This window comes from Eubalaena glacialis, chromosome 6, assembly GCF_028564815.1.
Source record: "Eubalaena glacialis isolate mEubGla1 chromosome 6, mEubGla1.1.hap2.+ XY, whole genome shotgun sequence".
NCBI classification, from domain to species: Eukaryota; Metazoa; Chordata; class Mammalia; order Artiodactyla; family Balaenidae; genus Eubalaena; species Eubalaena glacialis.
Genome location: NC_083721.1, coordinates 57,513,300 through 57,526,075, shown reverse-complemented (window position 1 = coordinate 57,526,075; position 12,776 = coordinate 57,513,300). Strand labels below are relative to the sequence as shown.

The 12,776-nt window shown below is 41.3% G+C and overlaps 1 protein-coding gene across 1 annotated transcript; it reads left to right on the top strand.

Moving 5' to 3' along the window:
• The first annotated feature begins 324 nt into the window (after positions 1-324).
• Positions 325-6,188, top strand: LOC133092972 (inosine-5'-monophosphate dehydrogenase 1-like). Its single transcript, XM_061192727.1, is given in 6 exon segments — positions 325-360; positions 1,472-1,623; positions 4,742-4,971; positions 4,974-5,153; positions 5,156-6,022; positions 6,025-6,188. Coding segments are annotated over 6 exon segments (1,629 nt in total).
• The last annotated feature ends 6,588 nt before the right edge of the window (positions 6,189-12,776 follow it).

Genomic DNA, 12,776 nt, shown 5'->3' with positions numbered 1-12,776 from the left:
CTCAGAGTTTACAAACCAATGAGAAAGACAGAGACTAGTCAAGATAACTAATAAATAAATATAAATTTTCAAACTGTAAAAATTTCCATGGGGGAAAATTTCAGTGACAGAAAAGTGGGGACTTACACAAATGAGAGTATTAGAAAGTGGTGCTGATCAGGTATCACTTGAACTGAAACTGAAGGGATGGAAAGGAGTTAGTCATTGAAAACAGGAAGTAAAAGAGCTTCAGGAAAAGAGAGCAGTCTGTACAAATAGATGTCCCCAGTGTGGATTATAGCTGGGCATCTCTGAAACATTAAAGATGTCCAGGCTGATAGGGACATGGTAGTCAAGGAACGAGGAGATAAGGTTGAAGAGGTAAGCAGGGAGTCTGTAGTTTATTATAAAGGATTTAGATTTTTTCCCCCCTAAGTACAAAGTAAACCTTCGGAAAATGTTTTAAGTTGGGAAGTGACATAACCAGATTCACACATCCAGATATATAGATGTAGGTATGTACACATACATACATATATTGAATTTTTAATCACTACACTTGTTCTTTGGAAATGGATTGGAGATAGACAACTATGGAAGCAGAGAGGCCTTTTGGGAGACTATTCTAGAAGTTCTGTTGAGAGATCATGGGCACTTGGACAAGGATGGTGGCGGCAGAGATGGGAAGAATAGACCAAATTCAATAGATATTTTAGAGGCAAAAATTAAAGAAATTTCTGAGAGATTGGATGTGGAAGATGAGGGAGAGAAAGGAAACAAGGGACGCTGTATCTTTCATCCACTTGGATCAGAAGAGACTGAGTGACTACGAGGCTGAGACTTAAAAATTAAAAAAGAAGGATGTAGCGTTTGGAGTTGCAGAAGGAAAAGCAGCTGTCCTTTAGCAAAAGAAATGTTCTCCTAATGTCTGCATTAAATACAAGGTGAAAATCAGTAACAAGAGCCTTCTTAGTTTGAATTTGCACCTTAGCACCCAAGTTTGCAGTTCCTTTAGCCACTCTTAATGATTTAAAGAACCTTGGGAATTCCCTGGTGGTCCAGTGGTTAGGACTTGGCACTTTCACTGCCAGGCCCAGGTTCAATCTCTGGTTGGGGAACTAAGATCTCGCAAGCCACGGGGTGCAGCCAAAAAACTAAGAAAATTTAAAAAATAAAGAACGTTTACACAACTCTGATATCAAGAGTCATGGCTACCCAAAAGGTAAGGAAGTGCTTAAAAAAGGTTGGGGACATGTCAAAAGAAAAAATGAGGCTCTGCACCAAGTGTGCCCTTTCTTTTTTGTTTAAGTTAGAGTTGATATGGTTAACATAATATGGGTTCCCAAGGATGCCCACATCCTAATCCCTGTGAATATGTTGCTTTACAAGATAAAAGTGATTTTTCAGATGTGATTAAGTTAAGCATCTTGACAGTGGGAGATTATCCTGGATTATGCATGTGGGCCCAACGTAATCACAAAGGCTTTTTAAGAGGGAGGCAGGAGGGTCAGGATCAGAGAGGAGATATGACAACAGAGGCAGAGGTAGGATTGACGCAGGGCCACAAGCCAAGGAATGTGGGCAGCCTTTAGAAGCTACAAAAGACAATAAAACCAATTCTCCCCAAGAGCATCCAGAAGGAACGTAAGCCTCCTGATGCTTTGATTTTAGCCCAGGATTAATTTTTGGACATCTGACCTCCAGAACTGTAAGGGAATAAATGTGTGTTGCTTTAAGCCACTGAGTTTGGGATACTTTGTTACAGAAGCAATAGGAAAGAAAGCAGTTAGCTTTCTGGCACATGACTGAAAGCCTCCTAATCCTACAAACAATTCAAAACCAGTTATGCAGTAAGGAGATCGACCTCCTGGATAGATCCCCACACTCACGAAAAAAATACAGAGCCTCTGGAGTGAGGTTATTAAAAATGTGATTCCAGTTTCCAATTTGATTTTTAAATGGAATCAAGATTGACTTTTGATGGCATAGTTATTTTGAGTATATTTGACCACCACGGAACAATTGTTCATCCAAACAAAATAAAGGTGCTCCTATTGGAACAAATATAGATTTCCTGCAGATCTTGTTAAATATCTACATTGATAATCACCACAAAGTCAAAAAAGTACAGAAGAAAACTCCTATAGGGGCATTTACTAAAAATGTTAAGTTGATTAGAGGAATGTTTTAAGAGTATGAGGTAAATCAAGAATGTAAACTTTATAATGAATGACCTCAAGGTTGACTTTTAGTTTTCTTTTATGTTGACCTGTCCTTCAAAGGAAAGTGAGACAATTTTTTAGAGTAGAAAGAGGCAAGTGTTGGGAATATTGGGAAACAGTCTTCTACTATAAGGAACATGAAGGGAAAAGTCGGTCATGTATCCATGGCTTGAAGGGAAAAGAGAGTAAATTAGAGAGAAAAGGACTGGAGTTGTGCACCTCACAACCCCGCCCATGAGGCGTCTGCTTGGTCATCTGTCCGCTTCCTCATCTCTTATCTCAAATTTAATGTGGAAAATAAGAAAAAAAAAGACCAAGAGGTAAAGAAGAAAAAAATAGCATGATGGAAGGATAATTCTATTTATTTTCAGCCACTTCAATTTGGACAAGGCTGCCTTACCAAAGCACTCAATTGGTTGAAGGGAAAAAGTGAACAAAGGAAGAATCAAAAGGACAGTAGAAACATAAAAGATCAATTAACTTCCTCATACAGTCTAGAAACAATCAATCTCAAAGGAATAATCTAGAAATATTCTTTTATTTGTTCATTTAGCAATATGTCCAGTTGTTACTAGCCCAGATGCTGGGGACATCGGGAAGGGGAAGGGTGAGATTAGGGAGTAGACAGGCTAACCCCTCCCTGTGGGAACAGGGACCTGATCATTCTTATTCACTGTTGCATACCCAGCACTGAGACATAACAGGTGCTCAATAAACATGTGCTAAATGAAGAAGAAATACAGTGAAGTCAAGGCTAGCCATTCTTACAGAGAAAAGACAGAAAATGAAAGCGTTGATACAACACATGATACTAATCAAATCAATGATACAGGTAATATTTATCTTGGGGTAAGAGAGGAAAGAATTTTGTTGTTTCACACCTGAAATAGCAGAGTTTAGTAGCCATTCCCCTACAATACATGTTAACCTAGCAGTTCTCACTGTATTGGGAGTATTGCTGGTATGTCAGTGCCTAAAACGGCACTGTCCAATACAGTAGCCATTAGCCACAGATGGCTATTCAGATTTAAATTAATTAACATTTAATTTAATTTAAAATTCTGCTACTCATTTGCATTAGCCACAGTTCAATAGCCATAGGAGCCTAGTGGCTACCATCGTCACAGAAAATTCGATTGTACAGCTCTCTTCCACACCATGCTACATTAAAACATAAAAGTAGCCAGAATTTTACAAATGAGAGAAATAAGACATGGTGCATACACACACACACACACACACACACACAGACACAGAGCTAAATCGTTCCATATCAACTCAGCATCTAGAAGAGGCAAATCAACTTTGTTTCTGATAAATCTCACTTCCTCCCAAATACAGCTGAACCTTGAACAACCCAGGTTTTTTTTTTTTTTTTTTTTTTTTTTTAATTTATTTATTTATTTATTTTTGGCTGCATTGGGTCTTCATTGCTGCGTGCGGGCTTTCTCTAGTTGCGTCGAGCAAGGGCTGCTCTTTGTTGCAGTGCACGGGCTTCTCACTGCGGTGGCTTCTCTTGTTGCAGAGCATGGGCTCTAGGCGCACGGGCTTCAGTAGTTGTGGCACACGGGCTCAGTAGTTGTGGCTCGCGGGCTCTAGAGTGCAGGCTCAGTACTTGTGGCGCACGGGCTTAGTTGCTCCGTGGCATGTGGGATCTTCCCGGACCAGGGATTGAACCGGTGTCCCCTGCATTGGCAGGCGGATTCTTAACCACTGCACCACCAGGGAAGCCCCAACCCAGGTTTGAACTGCATGGGTCTACTTATACCCAGATTTTTTTCCATAAATATATTGGAAAATTTCTTGGAGATTTGAAAAAATTCATAGACAAATTATATAGCCTAAAATATCAAAAAATTAAGAAAAAATTAAGTATGTCACAAATGCATAAAGTATATGTAGGAACTAGCCTATTTTATCATTTACTGCCATAAAATATACACATATCTATTATTAAAAAGTTAAAGTTTATCAAAACTTATGCATATAAACACTTACAGATTATTAATTCATTAGTGTATGTAATAGGCTACCATGAAGCAACTGTGTAAATTACTAGGCTACCATAAAGCAATCATATAACTGCTTCTTCGTTATCAATGCAAGAATCATTATACCTGTAAATAAATATGAATTTCTTTTTCACATTATTTTTTTTCATTGTTTTCTTTTGGTCGTGCCATGCGGCATGCCTAATCTTAGTACTCCGACCAGGGATCAAACCAGTGCCCCTTGCAGTGGAAGCTCGGAGTCCTGACCACTCGACCACCAGGGAATTCCAATTTTTTTCATTTCTGATGTCTAGTGTTAGTCGTACATATAACATCTACAGTTTTTTGTATCATTTAAGACAATAATGGGGGCTAAAGTCGACAAGATGCTAGCAGGGGGCATGAGGGTGGTTCAGTCCTGACATGGCACGGGGCTCAGAGGCTCTGCTCCTCTCCCCACCCCCTGTGATGCTTCCCCTGGTGTGGCAGGCCCTGCCCTTTTCAGGGACCCCTCCTCACCCAGTAACATTCACTTTCCTGTCTTCACAGAGATTTCCTGATTCTCCGAGGATTCATAGACTTCACAACTGATGAGGTGGACCTGATTTCAGCCCTGACTTGGAAGATCACACTGAAGACACCACTCATCTCCTCCCCCATGGACACTGTGACAGAGGCTGACATGGCCATCGCAATGGCTCTGATGGGCGGTATTGGTTTCGTTCACCACAACTGCACTCCAGAGTTCCAGGCCAACGAGGTCCGGAAGGTCAAGAAGTTTAACAGGGCTTCATCATGGACCCCGTGGTGCTGAGTCCCTCACACACCGTGGGCGAGGTACTGGAGGCCAAGATCCAGCATGGCTTCTCCGGCATCCCCATCACTGAGACGGGCACCATAAGCAGCAAGCTGGTGGGCGTCATCACCTCCCAAGACATCGACTTCCTCACCGAGAAGGACCACACACCCTCCTCAGTGAGGTGATGACACTGTGGAATGAGCTGGTGGTGGCTCTAGTGGGTATGACACTAAAAGAGGCAAATGAGATCCTGCAGCACAGCAAGAAAGAGAAGCAGCCCATTGTCAATGATCAAGACGAGTTAGTGGCCATCACTGCCCGCACTGACCCGAAGAAGAACCAGGACTACCCTCTGGCCTCCAAGGATTCCCACAAGCAGCTGCTGTGTGGGGCGCCCATGGGCACCCATGAGGGTGACAAATACCACCTGGACCTGCTCACCCAGGCGAGTGCTGACGTCATAGTGCTGGACTCATCCCAAGGGAACTCTGTGTATCAGATCGCCATGGTGCACCACATCAAGCAGAAGTGCCCCCGCCTCCAGGTGACTGGGGGAAATGTGGTGACAGCAGCTCAGGCCAAGAACCTGACTGACGCTGGTGTGGACGGGCTGCGTGTGGGCATGGGCCGCGGCTCCATCTGCATCACCCAAGAAGAAGTGATGGCCTGTGGTCGGCCCCAGGGCACTGCCATGTACAAGGTGGCTGAGTACACCCGGCGCTTTGGGGTGCCAGTCATAGCCGATGGTGGCATCCAGGCCGTGGGGCATGTGGTCAAGGCCCTGGCCCCTGGAGCCTCCACAGTGATGATGGGCTCCCTGCTCGCCGCCACCACGGAGGCCCCTGGAGAGTACTTCGTCTCGGATGGTGTGAGGCTCAAGAAGTACCGGGGCATGGGCTCGCTGGACGCCACGGAGAAGAGCAGCAGAAGCCAGAAGTGCTCCTTCAGCGAGGGAGATAAGGTGAAGATCATGCAGGGCGTCTCGGGCTCCATCCAGGACAAAGGCTCCATTCAGAAGTTCGTGCCCTACCTCACAGTGGGATCCAGTACGGCTGCCATGATTTTGGTGCCCGTAGCCTGTCTGTCCTGCGGTCCATGATGTACTCAGGAGAGCTCAAGTTTGAGAAGAAGACCACGTCAGCTCAGATGAAGGGTGGTGTCCACGGCCTGCACTCTTACGAGAAGCGGCTGTACTGAGGACGGTAGTGGAGGCCAAGGCAGCAGAGGGGTTGTGTCCCAGGGTCCCTCTTTGGGCACAGCCTCCCTCCATAACTGAGTCGTCCACAGATTTGCACTACTGGTTCTCCAGCTCCTTTCCAGGGAGAGAGGAGGGGAGGCCCTGAGGCTCTGTGGCCCCTCCCTGAGCTTCCGCCACAGGGTCAGGACTGCTCCCAGGCCGGGCTGCCCTGGGAGCACGCCCAGGTTCCCCCTTCTTCAGTTCCCCTGAACCCTGCACCTGCCTCAGGTCTTTCTCACTGCAGCCTGCTCCGGCCCGGTTCTCACCCTTGGGACAGGTGGCCCCCCGGCTTCTCCTGTAGGGCACCTCCCTCCCTAGCCCCACCCCAGAAATGGTGCTCTCCTGGCCCTGCCTCTGGCCCCTTCCTGGGCTGCTGCCCCCTCAGCCATGTGGCACTTCTGGGCTCCTGACCTAGGCCAGAGGAAGGTCTCTGCCCCCTTCCCCTGGCCCTGGACTATCCAGGCCCTGCTCCTTAGGCTGCCCCATCCCTGGCCCTGGGGAGGAGGCTGCCCGTTATTCCTGATTCACCCCCGTCCCCAGGTGTACCGTTCCTGCCCTCTCCTCTCAGCTGCAGTTGAAGGCTTTAACTTTGCACACTTGGGGGTCACAATTGCATCACTGTATGTTAAATAATCTGAATAAATCAAGAGGTTTCAACGCCTCCACAAAAAAAATAATAATAATGAGGTAGGTACTAACAGATGATTCATCTTGTAAACAGATGACATAAACCTATGGTATCACTAAATACAGTACAGTACTGTAAGGGTATTTTCTATTCCTTATAATTTTCTTAATAACATTTCCTTCTCTCTAGCTTACTTTATTGTAAGAATACTGTATATAATACATGTAATATACAAAACACGTGTTAATAGACTGTTTATCAGTAAGGCTTCCGGTCAACAGTTGGCTATTAGTAGTTAAGTTTTTGGGGAGTCAAAAGTTATATATGGATTTTCGACTGCACAAGGGGTCAGTCCCTCTCACACCCACATTGTTCAAGGGTCAAATGTATTTTTATTTATTAAGTTAGTAAAGATAATTTTGTACACATAGGTCTAGCAACCACTGGGAAACACCAGAACTATGTATTATCACGTATTTTTACCCAGTCTTTCAAAACCCAATACAATCTTTTTTTTAAACATCATCTGTCATTCTTTTTTTTTTTTAATTTTATTTATTCATTTATTTGGCTGCATCAGGTCTTACTTGCAGCACGCGGGATCTTCATTGCGGCATGTGGGATCTTTCGTTGCGGCGCACAGGCTTCTCTCTAGTTGTGGCACACGGGCTCAGTAGCTGCGGCGCGTGGGCTTAGTTGCCCCGCAGCATGTTGGATCTTAGTTCCCCGACCAGGGATCGAACCCACGTCCCCTGCATTGGAAGGTGGATTCTTAACCACTGCACCACCAGGGAAGTCTCCCAATACAATCTTATCAAGCAATATCTGCCAAATCCTGACATTTGTGGACTTGCATACACCTGTTATGGACACTGGGTGAAAACCTTGTAGCAAGTTGACAATTCACCTTTAGAATTCCCTGTGTGCTGGAATTTAGTAACAGATCTGTCAAGCCACAATTACCAAGCCAAAGTTGCATTTTATTTCCAAATGCCCATAGAAGCATTTTTATTCAAACTGGCAAGTCTCTGGTTTAAAAAGTTATTCCTTAGACTCTGTACTTCATGAGGTTATCTAATAGACAGAGATTGGTTCACCAATTAGATGAAATCTGCATTTTCCTAAATCATAAAATGAGCTGACTGAGGTTTAGTTAGCTGGAAATCCCTTGGTAAATTATAAAAAGTGAGACATAAACAGGACAAGCACCATTGCATAATGACTAATTACAAAAGTGAATGACTTTATGACAAAATGAGAGGTTAATTTGAAAACGCACCTGGAAATGAAAAACAAAACAAAGCTTAAAATAAAAAGAAACATAACACACTAACTTGGATATATGTGTGTGTGTATATATATATATGATTTAATAGCTGTATTTGTTAAATACAAAAGGAAAAGAGGGTCAGACTATGAGTAAATCTGGAAATACCTGCATATCTTCTTTGCCTTAATTAACTCATCCCTACAATGGGTATCAGTGAGTTCTCTCTTCTTAATAAGGATTATATAAGACCACCATGGAAATAAACTTGGGAAAGGATATAACCCTTGGAGAAAGTAGCACTAAATTATTTACAAACTGCCCAAGTTAAAAAGAGTGGAAGATAAAGAACTCTAATTATGCAAGAGGTCAGTAGCTCTTTTGCAAACATGAACATAAAAGGACTTCCACAGGGACTGGCAAATCCTGGACCATTAAACCTTCTCCTAAAAACCTAAAACCCTCGCTTTGCAGAGGGAACACCAAGTGACCATTCTTTTTTTTTTTTAAATAGATCTTTATTGGAGTATAATTGCTTCACAATACCATGTTAGTTTCTGTTGCACAACAAAGCAAATCAGCCATATGAATAAGAAAGCACAAGAGATCATATTTTCAAATGGGCAATGTAATGAATGATATGATAAAGGTTTTTCATGCCTTACTAATTTTGATGATAGACGTCACATTTGATTAGCCTGGTTAAGTGTCCATTGTCAAGAGCAGCTTAGGTAGAGAGAAATGTCCTCTCTTACTGTCAAACTGTCACTTAGATTTATTTAGAATTTCATCTCTATTTAAAGTTCTCACATCAGGGTACAAATTAAAGGCCTTCCCCCAAATGCTTTAAATACTGGAAGGGAACTCCAATATATAGTTATTGAAGGCAAAAAGGAATTTTAGTAACTTTTTATTTTATAATAAATTTTTTTATTTTATAAAAAAATTTTTATTTTATAAAAATTTGACTTTGCATTTCTATCTAAGAGGAGAAAGCAAGAACCTTGCCCCAAAGATTTGTTGTTAAAATACAGAACATGATACTTTCCTGCCAATGGACCTGCCTAGATGGCAGGGAGAAAAGAAACAACTAGAGTTCCTGCTATCCAATATTTGAGGCTAACTTCAATAAATCTCACTGGCATATAATAAAACAGTTTAGTGTTTTATGCTCAACCACTATAACTCAAAAATAATAATAACTATCATTCACTGAGCAGTTAGTTTATGCCAGGCACAAGATTGAGTGCATTGCAAATATAATTAATGGCTGTATTAGATGATTATTATCCCAATATTCAGATAAAAATATTGAGACTCAGAGTTTAAAACATACAGCATGGTCAAATCACTGGAAACCAGCAGAGATGGGATTTATATAACACAGTCAAATCCTGACTCTAAAATTTGGTTGTTCCTATATTGTTTCTTAAATTGTCCACAAAACACGTTTACGCATTTTTTTTTTTTTAATTTAGGAGGAAAACAGATTTTTATTCCCCAGTTTCCTTACTGTTAAAATGATATTGGGGGAATTCCCTGGCGGTCCAGTGGTTAGGACTCCACAATTCCACTGCAGGGGGCCCGGGTTTGATCCCTGGCCAGGGAACTAAGATCCCATAGGCCAACTGGGGTGCAGCCAAAAGAAAGAAAAAGAAAAAGAAAGAAAAAAAAAAACTTCAAAAATAAAATGGTATTGGTACGGTCTTCTTTGATTGATTCTCATGTAGGTTAAAATTGAAGTAGATATGTAAACCTGCTTTAAAAATTAACTTTTGGGGCTTCCTTAGTGGCACAATGGTTGAGAATCTGCCTGCCAATGCAGGGGACACAGGTTCGAGCCCTGGTCCAGGAAGATCCCACATGTCCCAGAGCAGCTAAGCCCGTGCACCACAACTACTGAGCCTGCGCTCTAGAGCCCACGAGCCACAACTACTGAAGCCCGCGCACCTAGAGCCCGTGCTCTGCAACAAGAGAAGCCACTGCAATGAGAAGCCCGCTCACCGCAAGGAATAGTGGCCCCCGCTCGCCACAACTAGAGAAAGCCTGCACACAGCAACGCAGCCAAAAATAAATAAATAAAATTAATTAATTTATAAAAAAAAAAAATTAACATTTTCACAGGTCCTACAAAGGTCTTCTGCCCATCTCAATTCCCCTACAGAGAATGGTAAGGTTTGTTATCTCCAAGAGGGAAACCAGCTGAATGTTAAGAAAGGGTAGAAAGGAAGATTTTCATTACATGCCCTTTTACTCTTCTGAACTACTTTAATCAAAAAAATAAATAAAATTTAATTAAAAATAATTTCCTCAAATGATCCATGTAGTAATAGATTATAGCTTGAGACATCAGTATGAATTCATGTCTGACTCAATATAGGTACAGATGGTTACATATAGAAATATTCATAGATATGTGTATATACACAGCTTAGTATGCACGCATATATTTTTTGCTCTGTCAACTTAGAGGACCTAAAAAAAGTAAAGACACCCTTGTAGCAACAAGCATACCTAGTGCCCAGATCTTGGTTTCTAATATGATTTTCCAGTAAAAAGAAAGGGCTCCTTCGAGAAATGGCTGATTCTAAGACTGGAGCAAGAATTACAGAAGATGAGCCTGGAGCATTTTGTAGTGTCAGAAAGTGAGGAAGTACTCAAAAAACACAAAAAGCCACATAGATGGGGGTATATCGAATGAGTACAGAAACCGCTGAGTTCCCAGTGGCCAAAGCTGAAACAATTGGTAAAGAAAATAAAGTAGTACTGGATTATAAAGCAAAGTATAAAATAAATATCCATGAGTCTACACTAACATAAATAAATGACAGAATAAAGTAATAAATGAGGGAGAAGAGACAAGTCTTTTGTGCAGAAGAATTCCAAATAATTTATGTAGATATTCTGCCCTCAAGGAGGGGGGAATACACCTCCCCATTCCTTAGGTGAGGACTGCAAATAGTGGCTTTCTTCCAAAGAGTACAGCATGGAAAGTGGGGAAAAGAATAACTTTACAGTGGAAAAACCTGAGAAACAAACACTACTTCAGCCAGGTGATCAAGCTCAACATCAACAGTCATAAATCATGTTGATAGTATGTAGCCTTGCTATGGTGAGATGACCACTTTACCTCTGTGGTCTTTCTCCCAGTAACCCATAATCCCAGTCTTATCATGAAAAAAATATCAAAGTCCAATAGTAGAACATCCTACAAAACATCTAACCAGAACTTCTCAAAAGTGTCAAGGTAATCGAAAACAAGGAAAATTTGAAAAGCTGCCATAACCAAGAGAAGTCTAAAGAGATATGACAACTTAATGTATGTAGAATCCTGAATGGGGTCCTAGAAAAGGGACATTAGGTTAAAAACTAAAGCAATATAAATGAACTACAAAAAATAGTTAGTAGTCTTATATTGATATTGGTTCATTAATTATGACAAGTGTATTGTACTAATGAACAATAGTAATAACAGGGGAAACAAGGTGTGGGGTATTGGACTATCTACAATATCTAGTATCGTCTCAATTTTTTCTGTAAATCTTAAACTATTCTAAAAAATAAAACCTGTATTAAAAAATGAGAAAACGTAAAACAATGGTTTTCAGACATTGGAAAACAGGCGTCACAGGGCAGTGACACTTGAGAGAAGGTAGACAAACAATGTAAACCCTAAGATTTCCCAGCGCTCTTCCTATAGAGTATGTGCGAGCTGCAGCTCAGGAAGGGAGACCCTAACAAAAGCCACAGGTCCCTTGAGTCAAAGAGACTAAGTTCAGAGACTGGGGACTCCAAGATAGATAGAATGTACAGAGCAGATTAGAGGGAGCTTCAGAGATCTGTAAAAAATTGCCCTTGATTTATCAGCTGTGCACTGATTAGCACACGCGTGGAAGAAGACTATCCAGAGCCAGGGAAAGAATACCAGAAGGAATCAGGTAAAACAATACTACTCAAAACCATCTAAAGATTCAATGCAATCACTATCAAAATTCCTACAGCATTTTTTACAGAAATAGAAAAAACAATCTAAAAACATCTAAAGTTCATATGCAACCAAAAGACCCTGAATAACCAAAGCATCCTGAGAAAGAAGAACAAAGCTGAAGGCATCAGATTTCTTGATTTCAAACTATATTACAAACCTATAGTAAAACTATGACATAGGAGTAAAACACTATGATAATGGAGTAAAAGGAGACACATAGACCAATGGAAAAGAATTAAGAACCTCAAAATAAAGCATGTATTTACAGTCAACTAATATTTGACAAGGAAACCAGGAATACTCAATGGAGAAATAATGGTCTCTTCAATAAATGGTGTTGGAAAAACTGGATAATCACATGCAGAAAATAAAAATGGATCCCTGTCTTATACCAGTCACAAAAAAATTAACTCAAAATATAATTTAAAATTTTTATGAGAAAAATGGTTTATTTTTATTTAATTTTTGAATATTATTTTATTTATTTTTTATACAGCAGGTTCTTACTAGTTATCCATTTTATACATATTAGTGTATATATGTCAATCCCAATCTCCCAATTCATCACACCACCACCACCACCCCCGCCACTTTCCCCCCTGGGTGTCCATACGTTTGTTCTCTACATCTGTGTCTCACTTTCTGCCCTGCAAACTGGTTCATCT